At 38.6% G+C, this 15,598-nt stretch overlaps 1 protein-coding gene across 2 annotated transcripts in view; it reads right to left on the reverse strand.

Annotated features, from left to right (window-relative positions):
* The window catches only part of LOC126355878 (low-density lipoprotein receptor-related protein 2), a 1,254,105-nt gene that overhangs the window by 6,548 nt on the left and 1,231,959 nt on the right, over positions 1-15,598 (reverse strand). For both annotated transcript variants that reach the window (XM_050006377.1, XM_050006378.1), the window contains 3 exons: positions 11,241-11,651; positions 7,069-7,221; positions 1,703-2,120 (listed from right to left, as the gene is read on the reverse strand). In XM_050006377.1, the coding sequence (XP_049862334.1) occupies positions 1,703-2,120; positions 7,069-7,221; positions 11,241-11,651 (982 nt within the window). The remainder of the gene's footprint in view (positions 1-1,702; positions 2,121-7,068; positions 7,222-11,240; positions 11,652-15,598) is intronic.

A 15,598-nucleotide genomic window follows, 5' to 3' on the forward strand; every position in this document is an offset into this window, starting at 1 on the left:
TTTCTCCAATGCATTATCATTTTGTGGAAGAATGCTACAATTGTGTAGCACCTCTTATCGAGTACTTATAGTTCACTAAGAACTCATTAATAAATCACAGTGTCTTTATTCTACTAAGATTTTTTTAACAGTTTCCTTTCATGGTTTGCCCTTCTGTGTCTTCCTTGAATCAGGTCCTAGATAAATTCTGTGCTTAATCACCATTTATACTCTATTTCCTACAACTTGTTCCCCTATTGTGCCATATGATGGAAACTTTAATTGAGAAAAATTTGGTGTTTCCTCTGGGTTCATTTTGCAGGCAAATCATAATGAGACTTTTTTAGAATCTATATTTTGCAAGAATTTTAAATTTTTATGTAAGAATAAATCACTACTCATTGAATAAATGAGGCACTAAGTGTCAGTTAAGCACATGGAAATAGACTATCACCATCTGAGCTTTTCAGCTGGTTCTTCCCCTGAGATTGTTTGCTTTCTGATCAAGGAGGGCTCTGCTGGTTATTAGCCCCCTCCTCACTTTTTCTTTTTTTAAACATGCTGTCTACTGGTGAACATTTCCTCCACCACTTACAGGGATACAGAAATTATATTCCATCCCAAGTTTTTAATTGACATATTTGCTAATGCAATTTCAGTTTAAAAGATAAATTTTCTTTATTGACTTGTAGGAATACTTATAAAATGAGTCCTCTTTGGCAATTATTGAAACTTCCACACATGATTCAGAGCATAAAACAATTAATTTTTGCATTAATTTTCTTTCCAGTGCATGTTTCTCTTAGTTGGCAAAAAAAAAAAAAATCAAACGTACTGCTTGACATTCAGAAGAAAAAAGGTTTCAGAACAATACATACAACTGGATAATACATACACATGAAAAACACCTGTTTTCTCACAAGTATTTTCCTCATAAGCTGTTTCAATCATTTGCATTGCTAGATCAACCCACAGGCAACAGAATTTCAGAACCTTAACAGATGCTCTTCCAAGTTTTGTAAGACTCTTAATAACACAATAAATAATGTCTCACAATGACGGGTAATGCCTAGACAAGTATTCATTTACAGCAGCATATTTAATTGCCTGAAGTTTGGAAAATATAACTGAAAGGAGAGAAGACAAACTGACAACTAGGATGGAGACCAAATCATAATGACACTGTGAGGCTGCACTGAAGTGTGATGGTCTATGAGGCATCATGTATTGCACATGGATAAAGTAAAATACTTATGATGACTGATTAAAAATTACTTTAGTGCTTTTCTCACATGCATAAGACTTTAGGAGTGTTTCTTGCTATAAGCATAAACTGAAGAATAAAACTGAAATCTGAGTTTAAAAACTATTTCTCTCTATCTTACAGATTGAGATCTCACATGCAACTGCTGCCATCATACACTCATGTATGTGATATGCACAAGTCCCGTAGATCTTGAAAACAAATGACTTGAAGCTGGCAATTTTAAAAGCCTGTCAGTTTGCTAACTATATTCTTCCAGTCATTGTTTATCCAGAAGTGCTAGCTGATCGTAAACAATAAAGCACGTGTTTGATTACATATGACAGGAAATTAAAATGTAAATACAAGCCTATGTGCATTTTCCTTCTGCAAGAAAGACTCTTAACTGAAAGCCAGAGACACAATTCACTTAAATAAGTAAATAAATAAATAAGAAAACATGTTATGTGCTGTACTTACAATGGATGCTTCCGGAAAACTATAAACAGTGCCACTGCAGATGCTAGTACAAGAAGAATAACCACAATAGGCACAACAATTGTTGCAGTACTAGGTCCAGATCCACCTTCTGTTGCATGCTGAAGATAGGTTCCACAGAATTTGCCAGCAAATTCTTTGGGACATTCACAAACAAGATCACTGGAACCATCATCTGCTTCTTGGCATACGCCACCATTCTGGCACCTGCATATCCGTGGTTCTGGATGTGGCTCTTCATTAGGTGCATCACACTGCACTTCATTGTTGCCTATGTGTGTCTGCGTATTGTCTGGACACATACACCGGTGCCCACCAGGCACAATAACACACAGGTGGGAACATGGGCTATTATAGCAGGGATCAATCAGCGACATGTTGTAACGAAGTTTGTGGTACACTGGAAGAGAAACAAAGACATGGCAATTATTTATTCAGACTGCCCCAGTACTCTACAATGTAAAAAAAAAAAAAAAAAAAAAAAAAAAAAAAATTATCCATGACAGTAAATACTATATATTCCAGTACAAAGCGTTGTCTTCACTAGTTTGTATCAATATCACTCTCCACTGAAGATGGTTAGTTTCATATGACAGAACCACACGTGCTTGGAAAGTACACTGCCAACCTTTAAAATTGCAATGCCAGGCAAGATAGGATATAAAGTACTGCATAATGATTCAATACAGTATAGTAGGAAGAATACAGGATTAAAGTAGTAGGTGACTTTGGGGCACACAAGTTGCAAAATGTAATATATATAGAGCTCCCACTTCTGGAAGCAATGATGGCACTAACACGACAGGGCATCGAGTTGAACTGAGCTCAGATGACAGATTTGGGTGCATCATTCCATGCTGCTTCATGCCACAGTTCACGAACTTCTGTGGCTGGCGAGTTTTGGCTTTGCAGTCTCTTGGCCAGATGTTTTCAATGGCAACAGTCAAACAGCTTCTGTATCTATGTAGGTCGGGACAGCAGAGACAACACAGGGTTTTGCATCATCTTGTCAAAATAAAGTGTCAAAGAGACCTCAAAAATAGGTCAGAGATGAAATAGCTGCTGTCCAAATTACCAGCTAAGTGAATCTGAGGTGACGATGATGTGTGCCCATTGGCAACCTGTACCTTTATGCCTCTCTCTGCTGCAACAAGGAAGGAAGCCAGCACAATGTGCTGACAGTCTGTGGTGCTCTAGAAGTCATCCCACTGTCACTGTAGATACTTGTCTAGCCATAAATAAGCCAATTTCCTGACTCAAAATGTGTGACATGCCTGAACAACCTGCACAGCTAAGCAAACAAAATGTCTGTTGTCTTAGATGCAAGCCAAGAGGGGTACTAAGATCTTGCCTGACAACGATTATGAGCCTCCTGAGCCCATAGACTCCATACTTGCATGACAGTTGTGGCATACTGTCCAACATGAGGTCCAACTGTGGAACGATAAACCACGGTCTCAATAGCGCACAAAATCCTTCCAGTGCTGAGGTCCGACACTTGCTGGTAAATGTTTCTTCTTAGATGACTCATAACATTTAGATGGGATTCCTGAATGAGGAACCTACTGTGTAGTCTTTTCTTACAAACAGAACAGAGGTAATACACTACTGGCCATTAAAATTGCTACACCACGAAGATGAAGTGCTTCAGACGCGAAATTTAACCGACAGGAAGATGATGCTGTGATATGCAAATGATTAGCTTTTCAGAGCATTCACACAAGGTTGGCGCCAGTGGCGACACCTAGAATGTGCTGACATGAGGAACGTTTCTCATACACAAACAGCAGTTGAACAGCGTTGCCTGGTGAAACTTTGCTGTGATGCCTCGTGTAAGGAGGAGAAATGTGTACCATCACGTTTCCGACTAAGATAAAGGTTGGATTGTAGCCTATCACGATTGCGGTTTATCATATCGTGACATTGATGCTCGTGTTGGTCGAGATCCAATGACTGTTAGCAGAATATGGAATCGGTGGGTTCAGGAGGGTAATACGGAATGTCGTGCTGGATCCCAACGGTCTCGTATCACTCGCAGTCGAGATGATAGGTATCTTATCCGCATGGCTATAATGGATCATGCAGCCACGTCTCAATCCCTGAGTCAACAGATGGGGATGTTTGCAAGACAACAACCATCTGCACGAACAGATCGACGATGTTTGCAGCAGCATGGACTATCAGCTCGGAGGCCATGGCTGCGGTTACCCTTGACGCTACATCACAGACAGGAGCGCCTGCGATTGTGTACTCAACGACGAACCTGGGTGCATGAATGGCAAAATGTAATTTTTTCGGGTGAATCCAAGTTCTGTTCACAGCATCATGATGGTCGCATACATGTTGAACGACATTGCGGTGAACACACACTGGAAGCGTGTATTTGTCATCGTCATACTGGCGTATCACCTGGCGTGATGGTATGGGGTGCCATTTGTTACACGTCGCGGTCACTTCTTGTTTGCATTGACGGCCCTTTGAACAGCGGACGTTACATTTCAGATGTGTTACGACCCGTGGCTCTACCCTTAATTCAATCCATGCAAAACCCTACAATTCAGCAGGATAATGCACGGCCACATGTTGGAGGTCCTGTACAGGACTTTCTGGATACAGAAAATGTTAGGCTGCTGCCCTGGCCAGCACATTCTCCAGATCTCTGACCAATTGAAAATGTCCGGTCAATGGTGGCCGAGCAACTGGCTTGTCACAATACGACAGTCACTACTCCTGATGAGCTGTGATATCGTGTTGAAGCTGCATGGCCAGCTGTACCTGTACATGCCATCCAAGCTCTGTTTGACTCAAAGCCCGGTCGTATCAAGGCCGTTATTACAGCCAGAGGTGGTTGTTCTGGGTACTGATTTCTCAGGATCTATGCACCCAAATTTCGTGAAAATGTAATCACATGTCAGTTGTAGTGTGATATATTTGCCCAATGAATACTCGTTTATCATCTGCATTTCTTCTTGGTGTACCAATTTTAATGGCCAGAACTGTATTACTTCTGCATACTTTGCATGCTGCGCTGAAAGGCTAACCATTTGTATATCCAAACGGGTAAAACATCTGAAGCCAATTTTACATTTTTGCATGTTGCCTCCATAATGTTACACTTTTAGTGGTAATCAGTGCATATACACAGCCAGAAAAAATTAGTACAGCATTTTCGGGGTTTCCAATTAATTTAAGACATATTGTTGCAACAGAGCATATGGAGTACATGAAATGATTAAGTAGCAGGTATCGACCCGTGCCGAAACACTCATATTAGTGCGTGGTGTGGCCTCCACAGGCTGAATTGCGTGCACTGATTCTGGCATCCAGCTGATCGCACAGTGGCGAGTACTGTCTTGGGATATGTTATGCCATACTTGCTCCACCTGTCCACTGAGTTCCATAAGAGTTGACGGTTGACGAGCCACACAAGTCACTTCTCCACCACCATATAACACATGTGCTCGATTGGAGACAAGTATGGAGACTGTTCTGGCCAGGGAAATTGTTGCACGTCTTCCAGAGCACACTGAGTTTCAGACGCAGTGTGAGAATGAGCATTATCCTGTTGGAACAACATGTCAAATTCCTGTTGCAAGAACGGCAAAGGAACAGGTCTCAACAACATTCTGCACATACTGAGCAGTGGTTCACATCCCCTTCAGAAACACCAATGTTAAGCGAAGGTTGTAGCTTGTTGTACCCCACACCATAAGGCGTGAGATGGGGTCAGTGTGTCTTAGAAGGATGCACTCCATGAGGCAGGGCTCACCAGGTCTACGCTGTAGGCACAAACAACCATCACTTTCGTGCAGGCAGAATCATCTGTTGCTGAAGACCGTGACGTGTAAATCCATCTTCCGTGGGAAGTGATCCTCTGACAGCACCAGTTGAGCCACGGTTGTCGATGCTGTGGTGCAGGTTGGAAATGGGCTAGAGCTGTGCGTGGCCATAGTCCCACTGCTAATAACCAGTTCGCCACAGTTCGTGTTGACACATCTTGGCTAAAAAGCTCTCTTCTCTGTGCTGTGGTAGCTGTATGATATGTCACTGCTGCCCTTACAATGCGATGATTCTGGAAGGTGTCTGTGCAATGTAGATGTCCAAAACCTCATCTACAGCTGTGAGGACATTCACATCACCACTGGTACCAGCAGCATTGCATAACTGATGCAATACATCCAACTTGTGTGGTGATTCTGCAAAAGAACCATCCCACCACTCAGAGGCTACAATTTGACCCCTTTCAAACTCACTCCATTGGCTGTAGGAAGCACGAGTGCATCTCAGTGGCATGGTTGCCTGCTTGCTTCACACATTTGCACGACACTGAGCCTTCTGGCTGTGAACATTTCCTAGTAAAGGGTAGACAGAGATGGCACACTGGTAGCAATGCCACTATGCTATTTGTTGGCGGACAATGTTGAAACCATTATCATTACATATATTATCACTCAATTGGCATATACTGTCATCAGATCAAAATCAACATGGGTCTTTCCAGGTGTAATAATTTTTTTCCTGGCGTGCAATACTGAATGTAGAGTACCAAGTTCATTCTTAAATAATTAACAGTTTTTAAAATTCAGTACTAGTCTAAGCCAAGTAAGGTCTCCATTCCCCACCCCCATCCTGTTAATCATCATATCCATGTACCACAATCTGGTGGACTATTTAGAGCAAGCGAAAAGTCAAAAACATCTCTTCTTCATTGTTAACATGAATGTTGTAATTCTAAATACTGCTATACTAAACTACTTAAAATCAAATAACAGGATTTCTGCACTAGCCTTGTAACATGTATCCAATTGAATTGCTATTTGTTATCAATAATTGCATTCATTTTGGTGAATTTACAAAAATTAAGTCTCTATTTAAAATCAATTCAAAATTTTCTAGCAATTTACCAACTATTGATACAAGATTCATATTAATGTGGGTTCACGCAAAAGCAGATACCATAAACTTGTTTGTTTCATCTTCCAACTCATGTATCATCTATGTGTAAAATAGCTACTTCCTGCCACTGCCTACATGATGTGTTCATATGTAACTTTCAAAATGTGCAAATCTATCAAACGGAAGAAATTAATTTGCTCTATTCTGAAGACATTGCCTAATATATTCCTTAGGTTTAGCTTATGAGGCGTCTCAACTTTGGTATTCGTAAGAACCCTGTACTTGTGTGATCTGACAGACGATATGGTGTGTCTCATGTAAATGTCCACATTCTCATTCAAATATGCACTCTGAGCTTGCAAATCACTAAAAGTACACCAATCCAATAGCTCACTTCACCCTCATACACAAACATATGAACACACACACATCTAGATACAAACGAAACTTACCTTTCACTCCTGATGGACTTTCAATATCTTTTGCAACTACTACTGGAACACCACGTCCAAATTTGTCCTGTCTGACAAGTTCTCCATTGTCTCTGTTCACCCAGTACAGGCTGCTTTCAAAAACATCCAATGATATGGGATGACGCAAGGACTCTTAATAGGAAAGAGAGAAATAATTTAATAACATAAAAAATCTGGAGATAACAGATATATAAAGTCAGTTATAAAAATAGCACAATTTTTTACTTAAAGTAGGGTGTTAATTGGTGCACTACATAACATATAGCTTACACAAGCTAGACTTATAATGGAAATTAATATATGGGTAATATACGAACGAGGTAACAATAAACATCAACATCAGCACTGCTACTACAAAACTACATTCTGTACAATGTTTGTCAAAATTTCAGCTGCAGCATGTTATGGGAGACATCTAAGGAGGAGGAAATGGGCATTCTTTGTTCAGAATTTATCCTAACCAGTTCAGGAGAGAGCCTAGAAATCACATTCAGCTAACTCATAATTTCCCAGTACCGAAATCAAATTGGGCGTACAGCAGTTGTATGAGACTAGAAATTAATGCTGCTTCTTGTTGTACAAGGCTACACATGAGAAGCATACAATATGTATCAACAGCTGAGATGACTACACGGGCATCTCTCTATTAGGACGACAATAAGATAAATAGAAATGAGCATGTGTTGTGAGTGATACATTACGCTCAATTTCTCGTTTACAAGGTTTAACAGGAATTTAAATCTGTAAAACCACACTAACAATAAATTACTTAATTTCTTCAATTATATAATGAATGTAAAATTTTTTGGTGTATAAAGGATAATGTCAAAACCTATAACCTAATACAATGATGCAGATTCTGTTTCAGTTATTCTGGTATGGTTTGTATTGTTTGGTGGGTTTCATCCTCATAAGTGCTGCAGTTGGAGAGAGACGACTGACACAGCTTTTCTAAACAACATTTCTGGTATGTAAAAGGGGCATGAGCTAAGCTTGTAGCTAGGAAATTTTTGGAGAGAGAGAGGGTTGACATCTTCTTTATATAATGATGGCACTGGCACTGTCTCAGAACAACAATGGTTGGAGATCTGAAGAAGCTCTGCAGTGTCTGGGGCAATGCATGGAAAACTCTACATCAGATACTAAGTAAAAGTTTAATTGTAGCCTACGCAATGTGTGACTGTCAAAGGTGTACATACAGGTGTAAAACCAAGCTGTTGCTTCCATTTCTGCACAATATTTTGACAACTGGCCCAATCATCATCTTCTGGTGCTGCAAAATGTGGTGTTACGTTTACTCGCTGCCTGGACTCAGCAAGTGCATGTAACAGGACAACCAGTAGCATCTGAAGAAGATGATTGGGTCAGCTGTCAAAATACTGTGCAAAAAATAGAAGCAACATCTCAAATGTATGTCCAGAAGTACAATTTTAATGAATCATGCCAAAAAAACCGGAGAAAACATGTTAATTTAGTTAAATAAAATGTGACAATGAGTAAGTGGCTAACATTTTCCAAGTGCAAAAATAAAAAGTACAATAAAAAAACTGACAAACTCAATTATCTTCCTTTCTTTAGCTTCCTGTCACTTCACATATGGTCAACATATAAAACTGGTGATGTGTGCAGGGACATAATAACAGCCCTACAACTGTTATAATGGTATGCTGTACAGTTCAATCAGGAACTGTTTGACAGACTGTAGCTCCGCCAGCAATGAGGATATCACAGGAGTGCATCATCCATGAAAAAAATGTGCACATACGAATGTTGCAAACAGAACTGATGTAGTTAGTGGCAACTGCTGCTAAGCAACCTAAGAACTGTATTTCAGCCTACTTGTATTCAAAGGATTTTTGCACTGAGAAGTTGTAAGTGCATGTGACGTCAAGATTTTAATTCCAAAAATTATTAAGTATTATCACTAACAAAGAAGGATGTGTATATTGAAAGCACTGAAATTAAATTATGTCTGAAAGATTGTAGAACAAGAAATTAATGTACTAGTGGAATGGGAATAACCTTAATCAGGATTTTCAGAGAGAATATTAAGTGGACAGATAACAAGAGTCTTATGAGCATCCCAACAAGCTATCTGAATGAAGACTTTGTTCAGACGTAACAACAGCAAATTAACACTTAAATGGCATAAGCATAAACTAGCTGGCCAGGAACTTGCATAAAAAAGAAAAGTAAAAAGTGGGAGTAACCAGGGTAAATATGAGAGGTTAGAAGAAAACGGCAAAAAAAGAAAAGCAAGAAAAGAGATGACAGAGAAAACTCATGAGAATATTTCCTTTATCAAAAAAAGATGTACACTGACATCAATAAGTGGCAGCAAAAAACGTCAGTTAAGCTCATCCTCCACAGCCTTACGAAGCTAGAGAGCAAGGCGGTACTGCATTTAGCCAATAAAAATAAACAAATAAAAAAAGAAATAAAAGACTAACTACTTTTTCTATATAAGCCTGTACAGTTAAATTAACTAATCATTTGAATTTGCTATTAATAAAATGCAATTAGCTTTAATTTAAGTTCACATTTAAAAAATCTGAATCTTGTGCCGGTAACTAATAGAATGATGGAGCACATGTGGTACAATGATCAATGATTTCTCTGTTGCATGTGACCTTCCAAGTCTATTAATTCAGTGTAGATACTGTTTTACTAGAGTCTCTAAGGAAATTTCAGCTGTTTCTTTTGGGACTGGTAGCCAGTACAACAATTCAGCTTTGATAATCAGCCTCATTCATGTGATTTCATGCCCGAAATTGTTTCTTCTCATTGTTGCATACAACTTCAACATGTCTTCAACATTTTGTACTCTGCCATCCATACACATTGATACTTTTGTCAAACACTTCATAAATGGTAAAATGACATTTTAGTTGATGGTGCATTACATCAGAGCATCAGCACAGTCCAAATGTGCTTCACAACTGAGTCTCTAAAATATTGATCAATTGCCCACAATACTGTGATCTTGTCTCTAAATAATAAAGATGACCTAAACAAGTTCAGTGGGTATTCCAAATATTTTCTGCTTTTTCACTAGACATCCCATACACTTAGCCAGCAAGTTAAAAAAAAAGTTGTCAATGAAGTTATAGAAAAAACTGCAAATTCTCAATCTTTTCATTTTCAAAAGTTTGTATAAAAATCCCCCCCCCCCCCCCCCCCACACACACACACACATGAACAAGAGCACACACTGATATTATGCAGACACTTTACCATGGCAGTTTTTAGTTGGGGGGAGGGGGAGTTTTGATATCTGATCATAGCACACTGGCAGAGGCAAGCCTGTACTGTTAACTTTACTGCCGACCTCAGTCAAGAAATGCACTGTAGTCATTACTGAAAGCTTACTGTACTCTGCTTTGTTTTGTGTTGTGCAATCATTCATTATTGTTTCAATTTTTATTTTGAAATGAGTGATGAGATTAATCCTCATCCATCACTGGGTTTAAGTATGATTCTCTCAATGTCAGAAGAGATCAGCGGTACCCAAGACCATAATCAGTTCTGTATTTGTGCTAGCACAAAACACGAGCTGGCTGCTGTGGCCGAGCGGTTCTAGGTGCTTCAGTCTGGAACCGTGCTGCTGCTGCGGCTGCAGGTTCGAATCCTGCCTCGGGCATGGATAAGTGTGATGTCCTTTGGTTAGTTAGGTTTAAGTAGTTCTAAGTTCTAGGGGACTGATGACCTCAGATGTTAAGTCCCATAGTGCTTAGAGCCATTTGAGCCACAGAACATGAATGCAGGCTGCTGACTCTGAGAGGGTAGTGGACCTCATCTTCAGCACTGCTCCTCTCTCCTAGCAGTGGTTTAAGTTCTTGTTTGTTTACACTCACTGTTGACTGACAGGATATAGTGTCAGCAATCTACTACTACACATAAGTTATTCTGAATGACACTGCTGAGTTAAAACAATTTTTCTTCTAATATTCCTACAGCTAGAGAAGTGACACCTAATTTAACCTGGTGCTATTGATTTCACTGAGCCAATAACAAGTCCTCAAGGAGGAAACTGAAGATTTTGTTTTTAAGTATCAATTCAGGGACTGCAAACATTATCACTTTATAACTGAATTCTAGAATGCTAGAGAATTTTCAGTTTCTATTCAAAATAAATGAGAACAAATATCTACCTCCTTTCAAAACATCAACTCTGTTGGACCCATCTTGTCGCATCCTCACAATGTAGTTCAGTTTAGTGTCGGCCCAATATAACGTGTGGTCCATAGCGTAGTCAACAACAAGGCCTGTCGGGTGCCTGATACCATCTGTGACCAGTGGCCTGCGTTTGCTCCCATCCATCCAAGCTGTCTCAATCTTTGGTGCTGCCCCAGCATCAGCCCAGAACATGCGGCCTAACTGAGGATCGAGAGCCACTGAAGTTGGTGATTCCAGCCCAGTTGTCACAAGGGAGCGGCGGAAGCGTCCATCTTGCTTTGCAACCATTACTCTGCCTCTCGGTTTGTTGCCTGAACGGTCAGTCTCTGTCCAATACAGATTTTCTGCAACCCAATCCACTGCAATGCCAGTTGGCTTTGAATTACCTGTTGAAAACATTAAGCTTCATTAAGTAGCAGTTCCACAGATGAAATGCAAATCACTTGCTTCAGGACATATGTGAAATATGTGAATAGTCTGTGAAATATGTGAATAGTCTGTGAAATATGTGAATAGTCTATGTACACATTTTCTGATAAATGTTAAAAGAAACATCCAAGTTCTTCACAAGCAAAGCCAAATGGCTCATTCACTGAAATTATAGTTACACAGATAACTTTAAATATCAACATTTTAGGCTAGGCTTTATCATGACTGTTGCTGCTATCAAATGAAACAACCACCTTACTGTTACAAGCTGATGAACAGTGATGGGTAACAGTAATCTTGTTGTTTCATTCAGTTATACTGATTAATGCTTTTCTCACTCTAGATGATGAAAAATACATTTTTTATGGAACATACAACCAAAATTGAATGGGAATTTGTAGTTTGGTGCAGACTATGTACATATCGTTCAGCAAAAATGTTTAGAAAATAGAAGTCTAATCCATAACCTAAGTGTTACACAAGCAGTATACAAGCAGTTATTTGAATGAAATGAAAACCTTTCTGAACATACTGTGTCAACACTGTACTCATGTTAACTGTCTTATACAATTTAAATTATTACCTCTACAAGGAATTTAGAACAACAGAACTTTCAAGGTGAACGACTGTTTCATGATATATCCCAAGACTTCCAGTATGTCACGTTGGAGTAATAAGACCCTGTTTGAAACTTATCAGATAGTGTCAGTAAGGTTAGGTTATTGTCAGATATAGATATGACTAGTGACTTTTGAAGCTGTTAATTTGTTTATTTTTACCATGATAAATGAATGCTCATTTTTGTTGTATGGAATGAGCCTTCCTAAAGATATGCTAATCACTCTGGTCACTGTCCACTACTATTCATTGAGTACTGTCCTCTCTTCACACCATTACTACTACTCTTGTTTGTAATTATTTCTTTTTTATGTATATTTTTGTGTCATGACTTTCCTTAGCCACTGTTTCAACAACAGTTACTTCTTCATTTCTTTCTGTTTGTTCAGTCAGTTTATGTCTCATTTGTACTTCCATTTTTTGACCATTCCTGTGCTATTCTGGGTTGCACCCTTCCTGCAACTTCTAAATTCTACTATTTTCAGGCTTCAATTGTTTGCTACAGTGATGTGCACAAAAGATGACAGGCGGTTGTGTGATTCACAGCAGCAAGAGGCAGTATATCACACAATGCACTAGCCAATAGCATCACTCTGCCGCACCTGTCTGTAATATGTACTTGTAGGTACATGTAGAACATTTAACAGTGTTTTTCATGTTAGTAAAGATATGGTGAGACTTACTTTGTCGCCATAGTGTTTACTATGGGTGACATTAGCCAGCTCAACACATTACAGTAACAAGCAATAGTGATGGTTTTCAGAATATGTGAATTTTACTCAGAAGCAATAAAAGTGTCCTCATGGAGAATACCTCCAGCATTAGCAGTTACTGGGTCAGAGAACAGTTAGAGAATATTGTGTGAGACTGAGACATGAAATACATTGATATTCACTATCTCTCTCTCATTATCTCCCTTCCAAACTGCACATCACTACTGCATTCTGCTATTGATTTGCCTTTCCTCACTTCGTATAGGATCTTCTGGTTATATATCCTATATAACTTCTAAATAGTATCATTCCAACCAGCCGTTTTCTTTGCCTCACCAGATGGAGATGCTGAAATTTTTGAATTCTATTAACTTTTTATGACTATCAATGTGTAACCATTTCTGCTAGCATTTGGTAAGTACAAATTTCTTCTGTTTGTATTAAGTTGTAAGTCACTCATTGATTGGACAGGTCACACACATTTGTTTGTCACAGCTACCTTAAACTGATCCATAAAATCAATGGATGGACACAAAATAAAAAGGAAAATTCCTCCTACTAACAATAGACTTTTCACAGATAGACTTAAAAAAGTATATCCATGAAAAAAAACAGGAAATGTGACAGCATCTACAAAAAGACAAAGAAGGCTCTCTCTACACCTATACCTGTATTATGCAAGCCTTCTTACAGTGCATGGTGGAGGGTTCACAATAACCAGTATCATTACCCCCCCCCCCCCCCCCCCCCCTCCTGACTGTGGTATACCTCTTCATTTCTTGTGATATACCTCTTTTCTTCTCATGGCGTTACACAAGTTGTATGTAGGTGGAAGTAATACATTTCTAACGACATCTTGGACGAGATGCTTTTTGAAAGTAATGTATGAGCCTGATGGTAATTTACAACAAATGTTTGGCTATGGATTTCGCTGGAAGTTATCGGGCATTTTTGTCATGCCGACGCAGCTTGCCCATGATGAATGGCACTGCTTTTCTCTGCATTTTCTTATCAGTTCCATTAAAATGACTTCGTAAGAGATTCTAGTTGACAAACAGTATTCAAAGTTTGGTCAGCAAGCATTTTGTAAGTAATCTCCTTAATGAACAGGACTAGCTTAAATATTCCAAATGAATCTCAGTCTGCCATCTGTCTCTATACATATATTTTTGTGTTCTTCTCATTTTGAATTATTTTGGATAAATATCCCTAGATTTGATGACTGTGACTGACAGCCAATGTAGTACTGCAGCAATATTAGATGTTTTCACCTACTTATGCACACTTGGTTGTGTTGTGTGATGACTCTTAGTCCTTGCATCAAGCCTTGACAAACTCATGTCTACCTGCATTACATAACTATATAACTGCATCTTCCATATATTTTAACATCCTATTTTAAGCTTGCATCTGGCAATGTAGCAATTTTACATTGTTAATACGAATAAAACCTATTGTTTTTCACTCATTGACACATTTCTATAAAAAATAATATAGTGCTAAGAAATCCCAAAATTGAATGACTGTTATCTTTGTACATTATTGTCTTAAGAATATAAGACCATAAAAATGACATTAAGCTATTTTGTAAGAAGATGAAAGAAAATGACAAAAGGGACACATTATCTGTATAAATATTTCAGTAAATAAATTTTCATACTTAGGAAGGTCATTTAAAACATGATGGTCGGTTTAATTAAGTCCGGAAGGTTGTGCAAAGAAGTAAGTAGGCCTACTACTGAAATTAAAGTATACATGAAACACTTTCATGCTAATTTTGTATATACTGATTGCATCCTGAATATGTAAGCATTTCGTGACTAAATCCTATATTGATCCTGTATGTAATTTATTGAATTCGCTCTTACATATGTTTGCTCAGATGTATCAATAGAGATGATTTTCTCAGATATATCAAAAGAGATGATGCAGGAGTGCTCCATACCATGAGCAATGTGAGGTTTGGCATCAGCTGGTTTTGACACACATGAAGTAGTCAGTCTAGTCTGAGCTTGCATATTGACCAAGTTGCAAGAGAACACAATGTGTGTGATCATGTATAGAAATGTATTTGTTAAAGACTGAGATTAATTTAGTACTTGGTGAAAGTTTATTTCATAGTACAGTGATCACATTGAACCAAACAGCAATGGCTAACTTAGAAGAAGTGATTGTAACTCTGGTGTGAATAGTGATTAGGCTATAGAATAGGGACATTTTCTTTGAGTCTACAGAACAAGTAAATTCATTGTTCATTCTAAACAGTATCTAACTGGAAGAGACACTTTTCATCATTGTCATTATTTTGATGGGGCATGATACATAAGAATGGTACAACTTTCTATAAGGTAGGTGCAATATGCACACAGAGACTTTAATAGTTTTGACATGATTATCTAGGCTGTGCATGATTATCTGTGCTGTCATTAACCTTGTAGTCTGATGCCAATAATATCAATAGCAAACTAATCAGAAACCAAACCTTATCATAACAAAGACTGGGGGAGGATTGTAGGTTGCAGTGTCGAGTTTACATTTTTAATATAACCTTTAGGTGAGAACTTGGTATTATA

Source organism: Schistocerca gregaria, chromosome 3 (genome assembly GCF_023897955.1).
Source record: "Schistocerca gregaria isolate iqSchGreg1 chromosome 3, iqSchGreg1.2, whole genome shotgun sequence".
Taxonomy (NCBI): Eukaryota; Metazoa; Arthropoda; class Insecta; order Orthoptera; family Acrididae; genus Schistocerca; species Schistocerca gregaria.